The sequence below is a fragment of the Amaranthus tricolor genome, chromosome 12 (genome assembly GCF_026212465.1).
Source record: "Amaranthus tricolor cultivar Red isolate AtriRed21 chromosome 12, ASM2621246v1, whole genome shotgun sequence".
Taxonomy (NCBI): Eukaryota; Viridiplantae; Streptophyta; class Magnoliopsida; order Caryophyllales; family Amaranthaceae; genus Amaranthus; species Amaranthus tricolor.
The window spans coordinates 585,959-610,624 of record NC_080058.1 but is presented as its reverse complement, the minus strand read 5'-3'; the positions used below and the strand labels follow the sequence as shown (position 1 = coordinate 610,624).

The following is a 24,666-nucleotide window of genomic DNA, read 5'->3' as shown; positions in this document are numbered from 1 at the left end:
AATTTGAAAAATATATTTTTTTTGCTAAATTTAAAGATAAAAAACCTAAACGGCCCGTTTGATAGGTGGTAATAAACTAATAGGAATGAAAAACTACTATAATTTTGGTTGAAAAATATCCTAGCTACCTTAATGGCTATACTTGTCCAACTTCAATCATCTCATTTTATTCATAAAATTCATTCCAATGCATTAGCATTGGGAGGGGTGGTATTAGGTGGTAATGAAAATTTGTAAACAAAAAAACTTTTTTGTAATCAAAGGTTCATTACCATGGGAATGATATGGAACTTTTGATGAAATTTTACATTATAAATCATTCCCATTACAACCATTTAAAACAACTAACCAAACAGACCGAAAGAGTACATGAGTTCCTAAACTAACCAAAAAATATAAAAATCTGATAAATGTTTCAAGTGACACCAAAATCAATTGCCACTAATAACATCATTAACAAATCTTGAAAAAGTCAAATCCTAACACCCTGACCAAGTCTTCCACGCGTTACAAATACTCATTGGATGAACAACGAACAAGTAAGTAGCAATAGTCAAGTTGAAAAAGATATTTGACTATCTAAAAAGCCTAAATTGGACCAATGACATTTACAAATTAGTAAATTACATCATGCTACTTAAGTTTCCACCAGCCACATTACAAAATCTCTTGTCATATGCAAAAAAAGTTGTGTAATTTTTCCTTACTACACAAAAATGAGGTTCCTATGTATTAGATTATGGATTCTACTATTCATAATCTCTACCACAATAATAAGTTGCAATGCCAAATCCTCACAGAAAAATATACTAACAGCTACCAACACCACCAAATTCTCACACAAAAAAAATATGCTAACAGCTATCAACACCACTAAACCCGGGTGCCCACGAAAGTGTGGCAACTTAACAATTCCGTACCCATTTGGTATCGGATTTAAATGTGCCATAAATTATTATTTTACCCTCACATGCAACACCTCATATGATCCTCCTAGAGCGTTCACTATGCTTGACCTTGGTACAAATAATCGATATGCTGATGTCTTGAATATAACTGAAACACAATTGCTGCTACGAAACTCTCAAATAGCTTCGAAATGCTATGATTCGAATGGAAATGTGACTTCGGAGAGAATAATAAACTATGATATAGTTGATTCTCCCTTCACATTTTCGAAGATTTGGAACAAATTAACTGTCGTTGGTTGTGATGATTATGCATTAATTGCTGGTTATACAGGAATCCTCGCAAATGGGTCTAAAACCGAGTATAACACCGTTGGATGTCTTGCTTTGTGCTCTAACCCGGTGGAGTTAACACCGGGTGCTTGTTCGGGTTTGGGTTGTTGTCATTCATCTATTCCGATTGGGTTGCAATCTTTTATGATCACCCTTTCGAGCTTGCGAAATCATACCGCGCCTAGGATATCGAGTTTTCAGCCTTGTGCATATGCATTTCTGTCAGGAGGTGATAGTTTTAAATTTGGAGGGGTTGGAGATTTTAGTCCAAACAGAGTAATTGATCGAACAAGAGATGAAATTCCTATGGTCCTTGATTGGTTTGTTGGGGATTTAAACTTTAGTTCTAACACTAGGCCTAATTGTTATGAGGCCAAGAGGAATTTGAGTACATATGCTTGCCAATCGAATACTCAATGTGTCGATGTCGTTGGAGGAGGATATCGTTGTCGATGCAAATCCGGTTATGAGGGAAATCCTTATCTCAAACCAGGTTGTACAGGTTAGTTGCCCATTCGCACGAGCGTCCTTTGAGTTAGATTTGTAAATGAAACACACGCTCTCTTATAATATGGTAGTTAATATTCCACTTGAAATAACAAGGGCAGGCGAGATTCAAATCCGTGACTTTTTTGTCATGTTAACTTTTGGTATCATTTTAAGAAATCAACTCAATTAAAAACTTAAGCACATGATAAGTTATATACTCTATCATATTAGTTCTTGGACGCTCAGTTTATAGAATTTTGAGGAAATACTCACATATAACTTATATATAAGCCCATAACGATTTTGAAAAGAAACCTCATAAATTTTATGTGTAGTCTAACTTATCTACTACGTGGGCTTGTATACACGAGTCTACGGGTTATCGTCGGTTTGTCTACACAAGCCTATGACGGATTGTCATAGTATTAGATTCACGTTCTTGGACCCTCACTGGTTCATAAAAAAAGATGGGCTCACATGTAAAAGGTAGTGTTGAGGAAATACCCATATATGATCTTATATCGGTGATTTATTAAGATATTGGCTAGCATATAAGTCTGGTGTGCTACTCCTTCTACTACAGTATGATGTTGGGGAGGACATTAAACTCATCAAATTTGTGCGTAATCAAATTTTTTTTTATGTAAACTTGTACACACGAGTCTATTATTGTTTGTTAGAATTAATTTGACCAAAACAAGAGTTTCTAACTATGTTTAGTGTATTTACTAGATTTTGACGAATGTGGTATATCAAATCCATGTAGCATAATATGTCATAACACACCTGGGAGCTTCGAATGCTTATGCCCAACCGGATATTTTGGCGAAGGATTGAAATACTTTGGTACTGGTTGCATAAAGCGTAGAGACAATAGCTCATCCACATCCTTGACGAAATTGACTCTTGGTAATGTCTCAAACTTTTGATTTTTAGTGAATTAGTTTAATCTCTCATAACTTTGTGTGCAACATGTCAATAAATTAAGTCTGACCATTTACTCTCTTTCTCACAAGAGAATTGTTGGTATATGTAGAAATTTGGTAACATCTCGAATAAAGATTCAACTTTTTTGATTTTGTTTTGGCCGACTCTAATTTTAAGACCTCCGGCAGAGTCAGCTTATGACTAATATGCAACTCGGAGTTGGAGTCCGTTTTGACCTTCATTTTGATTGATTATTAGAAAAAAGTAGACCAACAAATCAAAAGCTAATGCAAAAAGATGACCAGAGCAATCTTTTCATTTGGCGTAAAAGCCAACTTTTCCGATAGCTAAATAGCTATTTACCAAATACTATTTGTCTTTTTGACCAACCAATATTCAATTAAAAAATTAACATATAAAAAGTCATTTATCGAACACTCTTTTGACAGTATTTCACCGCCACGGTTGACTAAATTTCGGTACTTTACACTCCATGTTCCTAGAATGTAATTAATGGCGTTAACAATTCAACTACAGGGCTTGGCATATCCTTGGGATCAATACTTGTAGTCCTTTGTGGTTGGGGTTCATATGCTCTTTTTAAAAGAAAGATGATAACTCGGCAAAAGGTTAGACACTTTGAGCGTAATGGGGGCTTGTTGTTACAACAACAAATGTCTTATGATGAAAGTGCTATGGCAAGAATGAAAATCTTCTCAGCTGATGAATTAGATAAAGCCACTGATCACTTCAATGAAGATAGAATACTAGGAAAAGGCGGACAAGGTACCGTTTATAAAGGAATGTTAAGCGAAGGTAAAATCGTTGCCATTAAGAAATCTAAACTTCTAGCTGAAAGTCGCTTGATAGAATTCATCAATGAAATGGTGATTTTATCGCAAATTAATCATCGAAATATAGTTAAGTTATGGGGATGTTGTTTGGAAACTGAAGTCCCATTACTAGTTTACGAGTTTATTTCAAATGGTACTCTTTTCGATCACATTCATCACCCAAGTGAAGAATTTCCTATAACTTGGCGAATGCGTTTGCAAATCGCATCTGATTCAGTTGGGGCACTTTCTTACTTGCACTCATCATCTGCAACTCCAATTCTTCATCGAGATATCAAATCCTCTAATATACTTTTGGATAATAAGTATAGGGCAAAGTTAGCAGATTTCGGGACTTCAAGATCAATTGCACTTGATCAAACACATGTAACTACTCGTGTTGTAGGAACATTTGGTTACTTAGACCCCGAGTACTTCCAATCGAGTCAATTCACAGAAAAGAGTGATGTTTATAGTTTTGGAGTGGTACTAGTCGAGCTTCTAACAGGACAAAAGGCAATACGTTCAAAGTATGAAGAAGATAGAAGTTTGACTTCATGGTTCCTATCACATATGGAAAACTCTCATTTGCTTGATATTGTCGATAATCAAATACTAGAGGAGGGTTCAAAGGAAGAGTTTCAAACTATTGCCAATCTTGCAAAGCGATGTTTAAATTTGGAAGGAAAGAACAGACCAACAATGAAAGAAGTCCTATTAGAGATAGAAGCGGTATTATCACTTCATTTGCCCCAACAACATGTACCAAATTTAAAACACACACCCAATAGTCTTCCAAATGCAAACACATTTTACTTAGAAAATAACTCTTTAAACTCTGCTGAATTATCTCTACTTTTCAACCCTAGATAATATAATATTATACTATTGGTATTTTCTTTGTATTTTAGAATCTCACTTCACCATTTATAATATTCATCTGTTTATATGATGTACACTAAAAGTATCAATAAATACTATCTTCTTACTCGTTAATAGATCCATAAGAATTAAAAACTATACTAAAACTATAAACATTGACTTTTCACTAAATTGGCTTAAATAATAGGTAGTAACATATGAAAGAAAATAAATTATAAAATTTATTTAGCAAATTAGTATAGTATCGTTTGTGAGGCCATCAGGCATGTATGTCCAAAAAAATAATTTAACAAATTATGTAAGACGAACTAAAAATTAGATCTAGAAGAATTAGGTGGCCAAAGGAGGAGTGAATAGTGATTAGTGATAATTCCTATTAGTGACATATTAGGTAGGACGTAGGAGTATTTAACAACTAATATATTTTTAAAATTTTAATTATTGACACACATCCCTACCTTCTCCAGTCCCAACTCCCAACTATGTTTACACTCAAAAAAAAAAAAAAAACCCAACTATGTCTCTCACATCTTAAAATTATCAGATTAGAGCAACATTAACACTTAATCACCTCCATTGCTAACCAATTACTCTTAGTCCACTATCACTCCATACTCCACTCAAATAAGATTTTGAGTCACACTCAAGAAAAGATCATTATTTCGATTCTCAGTTAAGTCCTTATTTTCCATTATCGTACAAAAAATTAGATTTAACATCAATAATAATAATTAATCATGAAATCATCATGTATTAGTCCAATTTGATGTTGATGTTCATAAAAACTAAGCAATTTCCACCCTTGATTTCAAGTATAAATCATTAGATTTAACAATTTGATGGAGTGATCGGAGATCATTAAGAGTGACATCATCCATCAACGGTATAATTATTATTAAATTTTCATTTTTTTACTATTATATAAATTTTAGTGCTGAATTGTGAAATTGTTATAATAAATTTGCTATATATAAACAATTGTATTTTTTTAAAAGTGGGAAAATATCAAGTAAAAAAATAAATGAAGTTTGAAATGTTTTAAGTTTAGAGACATACTTCCCATAAAATTTGTGAAGAGTATACTCATTTTTTTTAGTTTATCTAATAAAATTTTATTTTATTTTATTTAGCTAAGACTATCACTAACAATTTGAAAAAAAAAAAAAATTCTCATCCTCTCATTTTTTCTCAAACTTCCACAAAATTAACCTTATTTTTCTGAAGGACGACGGTGGGAGCTTATTAGATGTTTTTAGGTAAATGGCCAATCAAATCACAATGTTTAATAAACAATATTGAATCATTTGTTGAGTTCATGTCATTTGTATAGTATACTTATTCTTTGACTTTATCTCATTTAGTTTTTACGTATTTATAATTTATTCTTAATTTACATTTTATTATTAAATGAGATCTTGTTTGATTCGTCTCAACGCAAAATTATTAATATTAACTTTTTATAATTTTTAGTTATACATTAAAGTTATGTCTTGATAAATATGCCCAAATAGAACAGGACAACGTCAGAGTATTTAGCTTTATATTACACAATTCTTGTGAGAGACGGTCTCTTTGAGAGACAATCTATAATTAGACTGACTCAAAAGGAAAATATAGAGTAAATTTCTCGGTAGGCATTAAGAGTATTGTAAGTAGACAATTAGAATAGTGTAAGTACTTAAGTACTTATTTGGTGGGCATTAAGGATATGTAAGTAGATATTAAAGATATTGTAAGTAGGTATTGAGGATATGGTAAATAGGCTAGCAGGCTATGTTTATTGATAAACATTAAGAATATTATAAATAGACATTTTACGTACTTTTTTTGTAGACATTAAGTATATTATAAATAGACATTAAAATAATATAAGTAGACATTATGAATACAATAAAGTGGGCATTAAGATTTAATGGGCCGGGCATGGAAAACGTCTCTCAAAGAGACAATTTCTCAATAGACCGGCCGATTATATTAACTATTTCCTCCGTTCCACTAAAGTTGCTACATTTGACTTTTTACGCACTCCAATGTGTTATTTTGATTATTCATATATTGAATTATACATGTAAAAAAATTATAAAAAGTTAATATTATGAAAATATGCGATTACGATTCAAACAAGATCCCACTTGATTATATTTTTTCTTACACATTAATTGTTATTCTCATAAAGATTCTTTTTATTTATATCACAAGTTTTGGAAAAAATAACCTTGTTCATCCTCATTTTAATATTTTAATAACGTTTATGATCCTTATTATTTTAACATTTTCATATTTCTTATGGTTGTCATATGTTTTTCATTAACTTTTTAAAATTATTTTTTATTAGTTGTAGTCTTCAATTTTGCCACTAACTTTCTTTTAATATTCTTTAATGTTTATGTTTCCCTTTTTTCCTCCATCAAATATATTATTTAATAAAATATTAAATTTAGTATCTAAAATATTATTTTTTTAATTCCTGTAAACGTTTCTTGTGGGAACTTTAGTAGCAAACGGAGGGATGATTTCATCATTTCATGTATTTAGTTGGATGAAAAACTCCTTTTTATTCAATTTATTTTATTTTTATATTTCAATTTGTTTCAATAATTTTTTTTTTTTTTTTGATATTTCCCCTTTTACTCTCCATATTCTCAGTTCTCACTCTAACTTTTAAATACATCACTATTTTAACTCTTTAAATTTAAAATTGAGTTGACTAGAAGATTTATATATAATATATAATATATATTCCCTCGTATACTCATATGTTGTCAAATAGTATGTACGAATTTTAGTATCAAATTTTGACTATAATTTCTTATTAATCTATAAGAAAACAAATATATTCATTTGAGATCTTGTTAGATTTGTCTATACTTTCTAAACATCAATCTTGTAGTTTTTTTAAAAACTGACAATAAAAATTATTTGATTTTAAAATTTGCATTGAAATCCAAAAAATAAAAGTAAATGAGAAGACATTTAAAACATAGGGAATAATATGTAAAAAAAAAGTAATAAAAAGTAAAAGGGAAATAAAATAATGACGTTCGCAATGCTAGGGTCAAAGTAGATATAATCAGATTTCGTTTACAGGAAGGAAGTATCCGACCAAGTCCCACATTATTTCTAGGGTTTGCGATATCGTAATTTTTTTTCCCCCAATTCGATTTCATCTGTTTTCTTCGAATTCCTCTTAACTATTGAACAAACTTCGACGATGAGTACAACACAATTCGCAATGGTATTTACTCTATATATGTCACTTTTATTAATTTGATTTGATGCACGGATTGTTTGTTATTTCTCAAAATCATTACTTGATTTATTGATGCTAATTTTGGTGGAATAAGTTGTCATTAGCGCATATATTTACTGAGATGTTTCATCTGCTATTGTTTTTGATTATTGCTGAATTAATAATGTACCAATTGTGAAATAATTTCATCTCCTTAAGGCTAAAGATTTGAAATTGAGGATGTTACTACTTGCTAGTCATGATATTGTGCGTTGTTTGCAATTTGGTTGGTAATTATTTTTTTCCTGCTCTTCTGTTCTCCATAAACTGTTTGCATAATTTGCCAAATTGTGGTTATGACTTCTGTTGTTTTCCAGCTACTTGATCTTCTGATTTTTTTTTTTTTTACTTTTTTCTTAAATTTAGGATTATTCAAGAATTACTTGTTAGTCACTCAGGGTCTGTTTAGGTCACAAGAAACACTTTCAAATAAGTTCATATATGGATCAATAACTTTAGATAAGGATCTAATAAGCTCAGATGAGCATCAATAAGATCCATTAAATAATTCTTTAGATATGAGCCAAGAAACTAACACAAATATGTGAAGTAAAACGAATTTTCTGGGCCACGTAGGTGCAATTTACTTCATAATACTTACCTTCAAAACCTTGTTAGTAAACTTAACAAAAAATAGCTCTAGAGATTATATAAACTTATACAAACTTATTAACCTTTATGTGAACTTATTAGACATTCTAGTTCTAATTAGTTCACATAAAGGTTAATAAGGTTATTTAAATTTATATAAGCTCTAGAACTTTAGTTTTTTGTTAAGTTCAGTAACAAGGTTTTGTAGGAAAATATTATGAAGTAAACTGCACCTATGTTGCTCAGGCACTCAGGAATTTCGTTTTACTTCACATACTTGTGTTAGTTTCTTGGCGCTCTCGAATGGCAGGATACTTTGTTTTGGGACAACTTTGTGGATTTTTTTAGTGAAACTGCGGAGTTGGACACTTGGACGTATGTATGTGTTTGAGTAATTTGGAATCGCTTTTAGTGATAAAGTAAAGAATTTCCTTGAGGAATTTATATTTTCTGTCTTCTCAATTTTGCAGCCTTTTGATTAGATACTTCTTGTACATCCTTTTAATGTTTTTCACTTGCAGGTTGAGGAACTGGCTTCCCTTATTAAAGATAACTTCTCAAGCAGGCATCTTGTTCTTGCAATTGAAGAAGCTTTGGTGAATTACCTTCAAGATGATCCAAGGTTTGTTCTATTGTTTCCCAAGTATAATGAGTTGCATGCATTAGATCATGGTTTGTCTTATAGAATTCTAATAATACAGGCAATTTCCTTCAAGCTTGTGCACATCATTGATTACTGATAAAAAATTACAGTGATGTCCTGTTTATAGCCTATTTCTCACCTTCATTCATGCTGCATGCACCTTTTTACTGGGGTAGCACGGTCATATCTCAATATCTTATGTTCATACACATCCTTTGATCACATTTTTACCATTAATGGTAGTTAAAGGTGTTGATATAATCATCACAAAATAGTTCACTTATCATAGTCCTGAGAAAAATCTGGTCTGTGGTTTTCTTGCTTTGGCTTGTAGCTGTGGAAGTTGAAACATGCAAAGTTTTGTTATTACTTTATGAAGTTTCGCTGGGTGTGAGTTTATAGTTTGGATTAGGGTATGGAAGTTTGTTGTCATGGTTTTCTTACATGGTATTGAAGTTGCAGCTATAGGAGCTCATTTGATTAACTCTTTCACTAATATAACAGTATTTTTTTGCAGCCCCGATGGAATACTTCAGCTAGAACCTATGAGTTCATACAACCGACTCATCATCCATCGCCTTGCTGACATCTTTGGGTATATTTTGATTACTTTCTCCATAAGCTCACAAATTTCCCACAGTTTTTGTCTAGTAATACCTGTTTTCTAAAACTTTTGCTTGGTTACAGATTTGTTCACGAATCTGTAGGTGAGGGAGATGATCGCCATTTGGTGTTGCAACAATGCTTGGATACATCAATGTATGTTTCGATTCTCATTTTTTATTTTGTATGTGGTCATCTTTTGATCGTAATAATAAGATGTACATGATATGAATGTTCTATTAGAGAAGCCCTATCTACAGATGTTTTATGGAGCAAAGTCTCGCATTGCTGTGTTAATTGGAATTTCCGTTGACTTCATTCACTTGTACAGTTTTGTGAAGTTGAAGATTTACTGATTAGGCTGAGTACTTTTCCATTTTGCAGACCTTCTATCCTTGTTAGTGACATCCTTTGGCACTTTGATGCATGTGAATCACCACCTTTGCCCTACCAGCTTTTGAGAAGAGATGATGCATGCACAGGTAAATTTATCATTTTAAACTTTGGCCGAGGGTCAGTTTTTATGCTATATTGCTATTCTCATACGTCTCCTTGATCAATAGTGGCATGAATTTTCATTATGGTCTTAATTCAACCTTTTCGTTGATTGAATTTGTTGTAAATTTCACATTTGACAGGCTTCAAATGTTTCTCAAATGCTTTATGTATGAATTTTGGTGATAGGATTTAGTTTAAAATCCTGATGGCTGATTATGCATTGTTTCTCTAGTGCTTGTTTTTTCTGGTTATATAATGAATTTTGTTGAGTTTGAGTTTAGAATCAATATCCCAGTATAGACTAGAATGGTCAAATATGTAACTAGGTGTGGCTATGATATCGTCTTTTTCATAATTAACTGTAAATAGAGTTGCATAAGATGCTTGGATAAATTTTTCATATTTTGTAGTAATTGAAGAAGCCTTGTTGGTTGGAATGTTTGTTCACTCATTATTCCTTAATTCTTTATCCTTGATATCATCAGTGAAGGTCGAAATGTTAAAAGGTGCGCCAATGCTATCATCATTTTGTTTGAATGAGAGAGAATTACTGAAAGTCGGGGTTAGATAAGATAGTCAAACTGATTTTGGTGGTTTTCAGTGTCATGTAAATATTTCTGTTCACTGTTGTTCATGTGACAATTTTGAATCATATTTTTGGCCATGTTCGAAAAATTTGAGTCATGCCAGTTTCTCTGCTTATTGCTCCTTTGAGTGGAGGGTTTCTTGTAAATAAGTGACACCTCTTTTGGAACATGCCCTTGTTTTTCACCCGCTCCTCCCAATAAAAATAATATCAATGCTGCAATATAGAAGTAGAGTGAACGTTGTTGCAGACACCATCTATTGGTTATTATTTATCTGATTAATATGCTTGTTTTTTCGATGTTTTTTTTAATTTCTTTCAAGGTAACAGGTTTTTGGAAACATACAGAATGTCGTATATTTTTCTTTTCTATTTATTTCAGTATTGAAGATAAACTTAGCCTCTTCCCCAAATTTTGTTGAAAGAGAAGCAGCTTATCTAGCTGCTCGGGAACGCATATTTGGTACTACGAATGAAGATGAGTTAAAACAACCTGCCAAACAGAGACCAAGAAATGTACCTGTTGTTGCACGTCGCATGATTGCCCATGCACTTGGCCAAAAAATTATTCACAACAACCAGGCACAGGGTTATGAGGCTAGACATTCAAATGAAGAGGCTATTTTGGATGACATCGAAAGAAGTATTAATGTTAGTTTAGATCTGCAACCAAAACCTTCTTCCGATTGTGTTCGCACAGACAAAAACCTGAAATGTTTCAGAGGAGAAGGTAATGACGCCAAAGTGTCACTAGTTGTACATGATGAAAAGTTGCAAAAAGCAGTTGATAGGGACTTGTCTAATGTTGCTCCTAAAATCGGTGCAAAAAATAGGACGACCATTTCAAAAATGAGCATGAAAGAGGAAAATCTTGGAGCGGCAAAAAGGATGTTTGCTCATGCTCTGGGTAGACAGGCTTCAAAAGACGGTGTTCCCAGGGTAAAGTAAAAACCAATTACAGATAAGATTGTGAACACCAATTAACATAATATCAAGAGCTGCTGTAAAGGTTACAGAGCGTGGAAGAGGCAAAGAACAATATACAAAGAAACAAAGTCATTGTTAAGTGTTGCAGCTGGCCTAAGGTAGAAAGATACAAATGATGGCTTTCTCTTCCGACAGCGCAAACGAGATGTGACTGGTGAATGGAAATGACAAGTTATAGGGATACTAACCACGTTTAGTTTGCCTGAAGATACGAGAATGAACTGAGTCTTCTGGCTTATATATGTCACCGCCATTATCGTGCTTATTCAGAAGACGGTGATACTTGTAAAGCGCTAAAGCTACTCGTCCTTATTCATGCTCAGGCTATGGGCTATCTTCGATGGCTAACAAACGGGATGAAAGGAAGCTTTTGTTGGTTATCATATAGTTTCATGGACATCTTGGAATATTTATAAGAATAATTGGCTATTATTCTATTTACTATTCAAATTGTGAGTGTTAGTTTTATGGATGTAGTTGTACTTTGATCAAGTTTATATGGGGTTTCCTGTTGATGTGTAAATTTTAATAACCGCAAGCAGTACGGTGTACGTGTAGCTGTACGGGTCGAACTCAGAGAAGCGAATTAACTAATTTGTTTGATTTATGACTACGAGACACGAATCAACAAGTAGTTGGGTTGAGAAACTAATACTATAATGCAAATAAAACTAATAATTAAAGCTAAGACAATGATTAATACGAAGATAGTTATAATATGACAAATTCCATGGCGTCGGGAATCACCTAATTCTAACATGAGAGTCAATTACTCATAATCGTATGAATTTGAGTCATTGGCATAATTAAACGTATGATTAATCTCAAGCTTCCACTCTATTGATCAATATCGGTTTAAGACCTTATTAGCATTTCCTTAAACTTTCATTTTATTGGCTAAACTAATAGGAATTTAATTTAAATATATCTCCATCCTAAATTAACTTGATCTCAAACTTCCTTTTTATTGAAAAGATTAATAAAAATGTTTAAACTAAGATTCATTAAGCATAGATTTAATCATAGACCTAAATTTCACACAATTAATCGATAAAATATCATTCCATGTTTCGAATTAGGGTTTATACCCTAACCCTAGCGAGGAAAACTACTCACTAGACATGATGATGAACATGCAATTAATGATGAATGAAACCCTAATTGAAATACTACACATGAAAATAATGAATAATCTAATACAAAAAGACAAGTAATAAAGTAATAAATTAAGAAAACTTACTAATGGAGAAGAACATAAATGTAAATTGCAATGAAATTAAATGTAACAATGGTGTTCAACAATGAAAACTCTCAAAGAAGAAGAACAGAAAGGAAATTTTGAAAATAAAACTAAAAAACTGACTCCCTGATAAAAAAAATAACTACCACTATTTATAGTGGCTCCAAAAATTAACCGTCAAAACACACGAAAAAGGCACCTGACGTGTTGGAGACGACTCGTGACATCAAGGGTGACGAGTCGTCGCTTTTGTTCTGCCTGGGGTATGACTTCAGTGAATATGCGACGAGTCGTGGCAAGTTGGAGACGACTCGTCCTTCAGCCTCTGGATTGATTTGCATAGATCAGTAAGTATGCGACGAGTCATGGTATATTGAGGACGACTCGTCGCTTTGTCTCTGGACTAGTATGCTTACATCAGTAGATATGCGATGAGTCGTGGCTTCCTTGGGACGACTCGTCGCTTTGCCTCTGGACTCCATTTGCTCTGCGACAGGTCGTGGCTTTTTGATTCACCTTAGCTACGACTCGTTTCTTTCCCTTGGGGCTTGTTTTACTCGATCTCTTCATTTCTTTTAGGGGTCTTAGGCCATTTCTTCAAGCCTTCATCCTCTTATCACCCCTGGAACCTAATAAAACCCCGATTTCTGCCTCAAAATTACATAACATACAATATTAAATATATGAGACAAAAATATCAAATAATACTATCAACACTACCTAAAATCCACTAAAACATCACACAAGAAGTATAAAAATAACATGAATAAGTGCAAATAATCGCACTTATCACTTGTGAATAAATTTGATCACAACTTGTAGTTGATCGAAATGTTGTGGTAATGTGAGCTCAACTCACATTACCACTGGGTGGCTTTGTAGAGACTTGCAATTTTTTTTACGCGTTTTTTCACGCGATAAAAAATCATTTTTTGGGAATTAAAAGATTTTATTCTTATGTTTTTATAAGTAATGAATTTGGATCAAAGGTCTTACCTTAATAAAAAGTAATTTCATATATGTTTAATTGTTTTAAACTATTTGTTGCCCTTGACCAATCATATAGAGTTTAAATTTTTAAACCCTATGTATGGGTTTGGGATTTATTCAAAATGATTAAATTTGTTTAAAATGTAAACTTACCTTTAATCTATCTCTAACGCTGCAATATTAATAAATTTTAAATATAAAGTTTTCAAGTATGTATGAAAAGATTTATAAACGATAAAAATTATTTTAACAAAAATAGAAACCGGAGATAGAAATTGATTTTGTGTTTTTAGAAAATGAATAACTAAATAACTAAATCATACCAAACATGCCCTTAAAAGTAAGAAGGAAAACTCTGAATGAGATTGCATAGGGCTTGCTCTATTAGCTGTATAACGTAGTTTACACGTATAGTAGTGAATAAGAATGATGTAAATATAACAAAAATTCATATAGACCGAGCATTCAAATTATATAGTAACAATTTATATTCGAAATTTTGGATAATTGGATATTCGATTGTATTTGGAATCCGATTTTGAGAACAAAAAAGGCATAACAACCAATAAACTATGTTATTCACAAAACTGAAGATTATATTAGCAACAATGTTGATAAAATATAATCAAATTACAACTTTCAAAAGTTGTTGAAAATAAATCAAACATGAAGTATAACTAAAATCTAACAAAATCTTATTGTTGACAGTTGACGATAAATGAAATATGAACAATTCTTCTGTCAGTCAGTATTAAATGACACATGCGATTCATTTGACCTTGGAAGAGCCAGTGTCCAAATCATATGTGGTAGAACCTTGAATAATAACCTCATGCTCAGTTTCCGTCCAGTTTGGCTGAATCGTCAAACGTAGATAACGTGACGACACTGCCTCTATCTCAAGTAGAATATCTTTCATGGTGGGTCTTCTTCTTCCATCCAAGTCTAAACATCGTCGTGCAAGATCACCAATTATGTTAAACTCCTCTTTCGAACCCTCTTGCAAGATTCGAGGATCTATAATTTCCATTAACCGAGAATTTAACATATAAGACAAAAACCACGAAATCAAACTTTTATCTTCTTCTGAAGTGACGCGTATTGCCTTTTGTCCTGTTAAAAGCTCAATCAAAACTACTCCAAAACTATAAACATCACTTTTATCAGTGAATTGACTTGACTGAAAATATTCAGGATCTAAATATCCAAACGTTCCAATGACACGTGTGGTTACATGGGTTTGATCTAAAGCAATTGATTTCGAAGTCCCAAAATCCGACAACTTTGCCCTATACTTTTCATCCAAAAGTATGTTGGAGGATTTAATATCTCGATGAAGGATAGGAATAGAAGATGATGAATGCAAGTACGAAAGTGCCGCAGTTGAATCAGAAGCAATTTGCAGGCGCATTCTCCAAGTGATTGGAAATTCTTCACTTGGGTTATGAATACGATGGGAAAGAGTTCCATTCGAAATAAATTCGTAAACTATTAAGGGCATATCAGACTCTTGGCAACATCCGAGTACCTTCACTATATTCCTATGATTCATTTGTGACAAGATAACTACTTCGTTTACGAAATCCTGAACCTGACTCTCATCAACAACTTTACACTTCTTTATAGCGACAATTCTTCCTCCACTCAACATTCCTTTATAAACCGTACCTTGACCTCCTCGACCAATTATTCTATCATCATTAAAGTGGTCAGTGGCAATGTCTAATTCTTCAGGTGTAAAGATTTTAATTTTTGCAACAATGCTTTCATCTAAACATATATGTTGTTGTAATAAGGGGCCACCATTGCGCTTGAAGTTTATATCTCTTTGCTTCTTAACCATTTTTCTGCGAATTACTACATATAACCACTGACCTACAAAGAGCATAAGTATGGTTCCCAAGGATACTCCCAATCCTGCATTTCATGAAAAAACACATATATAAGATAACTACTTCCAATTAATTACTATACTGTTGTATGTAATTGGTTTTAATCTATCTCATGATATTTTAAATTACCGAGACTGATTCCGAGACTGATTTTAAAAAGGGAGGAGGAGGATTTTTCGTCAGGTATGTTGATCTTAATACAACCAGTTCCCGATTTGAATCCGTTACCATAATAACCGGTAGGACAAGAGCAATTGTAACTCCCAACCGTGTTAACACAAACCATTGAACATGGAGAATCGGAACCACTACCACATTCATCAATATCTGCGCACGACAAATCAACAAATAAAAATTATCTGTCTTGAGACTCAATGAGGAAAAGAAATTAATTATGCGGAATAATAAAATTAAAGACTAGAATTCTGGGTTTTGTATACTTGATTTATATTAATAATAATGAAAGGTAGAACCTCTATTTATACAAAAATATAAGCTAAAAAATAGAAACTAAAATAACAATAATATCTTAATTTCATAAAAAAATAGAAATAATATTTTTAAATAGAATAATTTGCGAATTACTATCTTAAAGTTTAGCACTTTAGCGAATTACAACCACCAAAGTATCAAAGTTTGCAGGTTCAGGCTAAAACACAAAATTCTGATCATTTTGGTGGTCGGAATTTTAGGTTAATTGGTCGGAGTTCTGTGAAATTTAATACTTTGGTGGCTGTAATTCGCAAAAAATAAACTTTAAGGCTGTAATTTGAAAAACGGTTAAACTTTAAAACTGTAATTTGAAAAAGTTTAGTGTTAAACTTTAAAGCTGTAATTTACAAATTTATTCTTCGAAATAATATTTGTATTTTATTCTACTTCTCATTTTCCTACACCCATGAGACCATGACCCACCACAATCCACAAACAAAATGGGATTGTTTGACACTTAGCTTGTTGTTCTTAGCTTTTTCGGTTAGCTTTTTTGATCAACTATAATTATTAACTGTTTTTAGTAAGATTAGATACTGTTTGTTGAAAGTTTACGGGATAAAACGGCCCCAACAAGCTAATGAAAATATCTACCAAAACAAGCTTTTATCATTTTGATTTGACTTAAACGTTAATAAATACTCTCCCCAATTCATTTTAGTTGTCCTATTTGATTTGGGCATAAAAGTTAAGAAAATGAGGGGACCATCTAAAATAGTAGACTTATACGCAATATTGGGTGTTTTTAATATTAAAAATTGGAGAGAACCACATAAAATAATAGACTTATGTGCAATATTGCGTATTTTTTATATTAAGAAAATAAGGAGACCATTATAAATAAATGTAGGTGGAATAAATAAGGTGAACTTACCCGTTAAGAAAATGAGACAAGTAAAAAGAATTGAAGGGTGTATATTTATTGTTAAACCAACCAACAATTCAAAAGAGAACTAATAAAAAGATATAAACCAAAAACCTAGTATTGGTAGTAGTAACTAACCATGACAACCAGGTTGAAGATAAGGATTACCCTGAAAGCCTTTGATGCATTTGCAATTGTATCCTTTATAATCAGAATCAATACACTCGGTATTTGATCCACATGCATATCCCTTTTCTTCTTTAGCATTATTGCAGTTTAGCCACGACAATGGTAATTTATCATCAATTAAACCAAGAGACCAATCAAGCTCGAGAGGAAATTTCTCTAATGTCTCCCTGACAAGTTCATTGTTGAAAGATAAAGTCATTCCTTCAAGGCTTTTGGTGTCAGTTCCTGCGAAAAAACCATACCCACAAAGTGCACCCTCAAAATCGAGATTCTCCGAGATAAGTAACTGAGCCGTTTGTGGAGAGAAATATGTTAGTTGGGTGCCAACTGGATAGGACGCTTGGCAGTAACCGTTAGGTACATGATTAGGGTCGTCATATGTGATAGCAGTTGCGCCAGAGCAAACGGCTAAGCAAGTGCTTAATTTTTTGTCAAAATCATCATTATAATCAAGCATTCCATAAATATCACAGCCCACGACTGTAAATTTGTTTGAGTATGAATAAAAAAATGGATCAATATCATCAAATGTAATCAGGGAATCACCAGAGATTGATGTTTTTACATTATTTGGTTGAGACTCAAAGCACGCAGATACAAAATAAGTATTTGTGATTAGAAGTTTTGTCTCCGTTATGTTTAATATGCTGCTTTGAATCCGCATAGCATTGGAAAAAAACAATTTTGGAGGATTGTAGGAGGTGTTACATATGAGACTATACGAGTGTTCAATTGAGCATTCGGAGCCAATTCCGAAAGGGTATGGCACGCTTATGTTGCCGCATTTTGTCTGGCAACCGGGCTTAGTTGTGTTGGTCGCTGTAATTAATACCCTTTCAACTGCAATAACGGAGCAGAGAAAGAGGGCAAACCAAGGGAAAACCATGGTTTTCTGAGTACAAACTAGACTGAGCGAAAGAAAGAAAAACAGAGAGAATGTGGAATATAGGACTTTACGAAAAATAAATAATTTATGTTTAATTTTAGTATAATACTACTATTTCGAAAAAGAGCAAATAGAAAAAAACCTAACTTCCTTAGAATAATTGTCAAAACTTGCGACTCACGGCCACTTTTCGACAAGCAATGTCTTTTGAATTTTCCATGCATTTTATGAAAATGCAATCAAATTATTTTGGATGATGAAATTTTTTGAAAGGTAAAATTTAATCGGAGAATAAGATAAAAAAATAACTGGACGATAAAAATAAATAATTAAGATAGAAAGAAAAAATAAGTTTGTGAATAAGATTTTAAAAAAGAATATAAGGTTATTGCCAAAAAAGGAAAGGGCGTCAAATGAATGGGACAAACTAAAATGAAAAAAGTGCAAATTAAAAGGGGCAGAGAGAGATAAAAAAGCATGCATCTAATTAGAGGTTTTCATTCGAATTATCGGATAAATTTCGAGTTATATGTTTCAGGTGGGTTCAAATTTTTTCTTTGCTCCTTATTAACAGGACAGAGGGAGTAAATTTTGGGCGAAACGTGTAGTACAAGTTAGGTTAGTGTTTTATATTACTTCACTTCCAAAACCTTATGCTATTTTCCTCTTCCAAAACATTTGTTTCTTGATTTTGATCATTCAAATTTGGACCTGACAACCCCTATTTTATGTAACTATTTTTTCTTCAAGTTCAATTGTGGTCTGGAAAACCACAACATATTTTGAAATTTAAATTCTTGAGTGCTAAACCTAAAATTATATGTTGCGAAAAGAAACGTCACTATCAGTAGTAATTTCAAAGGAACAAACTTATAATAGTAGTATTATGTTTCTTCACAATATTGCAGCTCATACTTTTTCTGTCTCATTGAAACTGCTATATATTTCCTAAAAAACTTAAATGTTTTAAACTCAATGAGATATGGGGAGAATACATTTCCCATACAAATAAAGCATTTGTACAAATCAGACCCCTTTTTCTCTTTCAGGACATAACTCAATGTTATTAAATAGTAGTTTCCAGCTAATCGGGTTTTGAACTTTTGATGGGATCGGCTATTAGCAACTATACCCTTGTATGACAATTAGTTAATTCTAATCGACCCTTGATTATAAACATTATTTTAAATTAATAAGTGTTTATACCCTATGTCCTCATGATATTGCCATAGCACACAATAGAACACAATTGCAAAAAAGTTAAGAAAATGATAGGGACATTAAAATCACATAGATAGAATTAAAAGTTATAAAAAAATATGTGAAAAAACATTAAAGTAAGTAACGAGGAAATTACCAAAAAAAGATGTTGTATACATAAAGAAACAAATTGAAATAGAAATATCGGCAAATTCACAGGGAATAAGAATTAGTGAATCATTTACACAAATTTTTTGGGATTAAGGCTTTAACATTAGGATCACAAACTAAATCTATTGCCCATCTCACTAGCATCACTGCATCTTATTTAGTAAAAACACCAACAAATCAATCCGAACTTAATCAACAGAAACACAGTCATTATGGTTCATCAACACTGATGGTTACTGATTCATTCTGAAAATATTGTTTAATTCTAGTATCTGTAGACCAATCTTCATCAGTAGAAGATCTGTCTGGTGGCAAAATACTGTTACTTGGACTGTTTTTGTACTCAGTAGAAGTACATGTAGCAAACTCAGGCAAATCCATCTGTGTCAAAACGCGATGAAGATGATAAATTGCCTCCAATTCTGCATTAGCTTCCCTCATAGTTGGTCTTTGCTTCCCATTTATGTTCAGACATCTCTTAGCAAGCTGTGCAACAGCATATATAGCTTCTTGTTTGCCTTGTTTTACGACATTATGATCCAAAATCTCGTGCAAGCTCGAGCTTTCCATGGATGACAAGATCCAGAATGCTAGACTTCTCCCATTCTGAGATTCAGTATTAATAACTGCCCTTTTCCCTGTCAAAAGCTCAACCAGAACTACCCCGAAACCATAAACATCACTTTTATCTGTAAACTGATTTGATCGAAAATATTCAGGATCCAAATAACCAAATGTACCTTGAACACGAGTACTTAAGTGGGTTTGATCAATATCTTTGCCCTATACTTTGAATCGAGAAGTATGTTCGATGTTTTGACATCTCGATGAAATATTGGTGTAGAGGAAGCAGAATGCAAGTAAGTTAGTGCGCCTGCAACATCTATAGCGATTTGCAGACGCATTTCCCATGTGATAGGGAAGTCCTCATTAAAACCGTGGATATATTTTGAAAGAGTTCCATTTGGAACGAATTCATAAACTAATAATGGGACTTCAGTCTCCAAACAACACCCTAATAACTTAACAACATTTTGATGATTGATTTGTGATAAAATAACCAATTCATTAATGAATTGACTCAGTTGATTTTCACTTTCTATCTTAGATTTCTTTATAGCAACAATATTTCCATCACTTAACATACCTTTATAGACTGTACCTTGCCCTCCTTGACCAAGTACTCTATCTTCATTATAGTCATCAGTTGCTTTCTCTAATTCATCTGCTGTGAAAATTCTTGTTTTCTCAATCATACCATCTTTGGATGACATTTGTTGTTGCAATAATAATCCTCCGTTTTGCTCGAAGTTTTTCGCCCTTTGCTGTTGCTTCTTTCTTCTCCTTGCATCAGTCAAGATCCAATATCCACCCATGACGAAAAGTATGGATCCAACCCTATGCCAATTCCTGAAACAGAGAAGTGCAATTTCTGTTCATTTTGATGTTTGAAGATTGCGTACGTATCAGTGTAATATAATTCGCTAGCTGATTTACTCAAATTTACCCAAGAATAGCCCAAAACTGACCACAATTATAATTATTTGATTAAATATAGTGATGATCCAGTGTTGTAATTACCAAGAGGAAAGGCCAGTTTTGAGTTCCAAGTTTTACAACCAGTACCATCTTTCCTGCCATCTCCAAGATAACCTTTGGGGCAATGACACAGATAGCTTCCTGGAGTATTCTCACAAACCTCAGAACAGGGGTTACTTGATCCCTTGCATTCATCAATATCTGCAAAACAAGCATAATAATCAATTAATCATAACAACAATGTCAGAGCCTTAATCTCGAAAGATTGGAGTCGACTATAAGCCTACAGAACCTGTTAGAGTATATAACATATATTGGGGCTTCAACTAAAAGCTGATGGATGATGGCTCTGATACCACGTCAGGAACCAACTCAACCAGAAGCTTAAACTGATGGTTCAGGCTCCAGAACATGTATACTATAACAGAACCAATATATTAGTTTTAGTGGTCATCTATGTGGATTCTTCTTCATTTATTCTATTTATCGGTTCCAGAGGCCCAAATTAGGTATGATCTTTGTTACTGTCGATACTGATTTGTATTGGTTTATGTAGCCGATTATATATGTTTGGTTTAAGTTTTTAGTGTATTGAGGTAAGAGAGGAAAACGAACCTGTACAACCAGGACTAAGATAAGGATTACCCTCGAACCCATGAAGACATTTACATCGAAAACCATAGACATTAAGACGGGTGTTTAGATCAACACATTCGGTATTGTTTTGGCACGCATAAGTACTCGAATTCGTGTGAGCTTCTTTACATGTTGCATTAGCAATAAACCAATCCATTATAGCAGGCATAACTTGTACCTTTGATGCAAATGCCGGATCCTGGAGATCAATTGCTCTTCTGAAGTTAATACTTCCGCGCTTTGCTATAAATGCGTAACTACAATTCCCAGAAGTAAAACTTGTGTTATAAACTATCTTTTCCAAGCTTGCATTAAAAGCCTGTAACCCCTTAGGAATCAGCGCTTCACAGCATCCGAGTCCTGAACATGATTCGTCTACCAAATCTTCCGTTTTTGTACACAAGGCAACACAACTAACAACTTTTCGACCTGCTCAAGTTTGTGCCTCAATTAATCCGTAGTGATGACACCCAGCAACTATAAATCTATTAGCAGTTGATGATAATGCATATGGTTTACCAATCACATTCAAACTACCATAAGTATTGTCATTTACTTGTTCTCCTGCAGAGTTACAGGATTGTGCAGCAGGAGTTGCTGTCAGTGTTAACTCTGTTTCTGTTACATTTAGTAACTCTGTATATTCATCCACATATACAGCATATGTAATTCCATTTATAATGCTACAATTTACAACATACTCGTCTCCCATGGCGCACTCTTTACTTAGACCGAAAGAATAAGGAATCGTCACCTTCCCACACGTGCGTGGACATCCTCTTTTCGTCGTGTTTGCTGCTGTCAGCATGCTGGCTGGTTATGTATTTGAACCCTGAACTATACATGTTACAGGTAACATCAACCAAAATAGACCAATTTTCATGTCTCAACTCTTGATTAAATCACAAATACTATGATTTTACCTACAAATATACAAGCATATGAGACTAGGAGAGGATTTTAGAGGAAAACACATTGTGTTGATACATTCTAGACCTTTATATGAGATTCGGTGTTTGGTTTGGGGAAAAAGGTTTTAAAGCACTTCTTAACTTAATATTGCTTTTGGTAATATTGTTTTTGGCATATTGCTTTCTGCATAACAGCCGACTCAGCATAGTGTTTGGTGAATTAGCTGATTGAAATTGCTTAATATTATGAATAAACTATTTTTAAACAAACCGCTTATAAGAGCGAGTTCAAATTCAGCAAGATAATCCAGTTAATAAATCAATTGGTCAATACCATTCTAATTAGCTACTCTCTCCGTTTCTTTTTGTTCTTCTCGTTTATTTTTTGCACAATTTTCAAAGCAAATTTTAAATCTTAATATCTCTAAATACACATAATAAAAATTAAAAAAAATATATAATAAAAAAGTATACATGAAAACGAATCTAACGAGATCTCACAGGAATACATTTTATCTCTAAATATATGTCAAAAACATTAATTAAATTTCTTTCTCTTTAAGATAAAATATTTCAAATAGAAAAAACATTACCATTTAACTTATATCATTTGTCAATCACTTTATATAAACTAAAGTTGTTTGTTTCATTCATAGACTATTAAATAGACCTCTTAACTTACTAATTAGAGGATGCCCTCATACTCGAGTATTTATTTGCACTCGTTTTATATTAGAGTGTTTGGTTAGTTGTTAATTAGTTGTTCGTTGTTGGGTGTTGGATAATTAAGTTAGTTTGTTTGGTCTAGTGCTAATATTGAGCTTTTTGTTAAATGTGAAATTTAGTTGTATGAATAAGTTGCTATTAGAGATGTTTAATAAAATTAATTATCGACTGTTAGTTATTTATTAGAGAAAAAATAAATCAATAAGTCAAAAGTCAATGACCAAACTAAAGAAAATAAAGTTTTCATTTAGCCCTAAAATTCATTCACCAAACAAGCCTTTTTTTAGTTGTTTAATCAACTAACGGTCTTTCCCTGTTTTCAAAAATAATTCAGGCACTTCATTTAAGAACCCTTGCTTGCACAAGCCTTTAAGAATACGTATGTTTCTGATTAGGCTGCAGAGCCTTGGATACAAAATCAGAGAAGAATATTGTAGATGAAAATACTAAGCTCAACACCATTATGCATTATCCTCCATATCTTGGGTTGGAAACCATGGCTGATTAAGTTTTTTCAAAATTTAATTTTCACACTGAATAAACACATATAGTAAGGTATTACAAATCAAAGGATTGGATATCCAATCTTTATTTATTTTAAACATATCTAACTTCTCTAATCGAAATTACGTGGACCGACCTATTTCTATCTGGTTTTTAAATGGATTAAATTAATTTCAAAGTTTTAACCTCAAATAAACTTGTAGTTGTATAACTCATTTAATCGAACGGGTTAATTTAGAGTCGAATCAATCAAAATAACATGAACTTAATTCATTTAACATTCTCCTATTTTTCATAGTAAATACAAAATAAATAACTCATAAACTAAAAGTTTATAATTGAGACCCGGAGTTAAATGTAAACAAAAAACTCTAAACAAGATAAATAGATAGAAATTAGGTCAACCTGATATGTCAAATTAAATCAGGGTTATAATTTTGACACAATTAACTAACTGTGTTATATTCAATGCAAAAGAGTTTAATATTCTGATTTGTTTATATATGATCTGCATTGGAATTCAATACGACCGGATCTGTTTCAGTTACGTACTTACACATCGGAATTTATTTACCAATGGATCATGCAATTTAGGCATTTATTTTGAATTTATCAAAATGGTTGGTTTCATATGTATTCGTATGCACTTGAATCCATATACAAGTCATACTCATAGATGAGAATATTACAATAATTAATAAATGATTTATTTCAATTCATAAGCAATAATAATAAATATGTCGATTATTTTTTTTATCTCTATGTATTAACTTTTATGTTCATATTTAAAATTTTAATACATATGGAGTATTATTTACATGTTGATAAAATTTTTAAAATTTACTTCAATAAAATT

General features: G+C 32.5%; 4 protein-coding genes and 1 pseudogene across 4 annotated transcripts; 2 read left to right on the top strand and 3 right to left on the bottom strand.

The window, feature by feature from the left end:
- Nucleotides 1-620: 620 nt before the first annotated feature.
- On the top strand, nt 621-4,454 carry LOC130796985 (wall-associated receptor kinase-like 8). Its single transcript, XM_057659446.1, has 3 exons — nt 621-1,743; nt 2,463-2,639; nt 3,195-4,454. Exons 1-3 carry the CDS (start codon nt 717-719, stop codon nt 4,361-4,363), a joined length of 2,373 nt encoding a protein of 790 aa, XP_057515429.1. The 5' UTR covers nt 621-716; the 3' UTR covers nt 4,364-4,454.
- A 2,985-nt stretch (nt 4,455-7,439) lies between these two features.
- Nucleotides 7,440-12,172, top strand: LOC130796984 (uncharacterized). Its single transcript, XM_057659445.1, has 6 exons — nt 7,440-7,607; nt 8,774-8,874; nt 9,413-9,490; nt 9,583-9,654; nt 9,883-9,980; nt 10,965-12,172. Exons 1-6 carry the CDS (start codon nt 7,584-7,586, stop codon nt 11,528-11,530), a joined length of 939 nt encoding a protein of 312 aa, XP_057515428.1. The 5' UTR covers nt 7,440-7,583; the 3' UTR covers nt 11,531-12,172.
- A 2,396-nt stretch (nt 12,173-14,568) lies between these two features.
- LOC130797117 (wall-associated receptor kinase-like 22) lies at nt 14,569-17,456 on the bottom strand. Its single transcript, XM_057659604.1, has 3 exons — nt 17,187-17,456; nt 15,827-16,018; nt 14,569-15,716 (listed from the first exon to the last, which is right to left on the bottom strand). The coding sequence occupies exons 1-3, from the start codon at nt 17,434-17,436 to the stop codon at nt 14,569-14,571; spliced, it is 1,590 nt and encodes a 529-aa protein (XP_057515587.1). The 5' UTR covers nt 17,437-17,456.
- LOC130797116 (wall-associated receptor kinase 2-like) lies at nt 17,456-18,123 on the bottom strand. Its single transcript, XM_057659603.1, has 2 exons — nt 17,576-18,123; nt 17,456-17,462 (listed from the first exon to the last, which is right to left on the bottom strand). Exons 1-2 carry the CDS (start codon nt 18,121-18,123, stop codon nt 17,456-17,458), a joined length of 555 nt encoding a protein of 184 aa, XP_057515586.1.
- Nucleotides 18,124-19,704: 1,581 nt separating this feature from the next.
- Nucleotides 19,705-22,645, bottom strand: LOC130797115 (wall-associated receptor kinase-like 1; annotated as a pseudogene).
- Between the last annotated feature and the right edge of the window lie 2,021 nt (nt 22,646-24,666).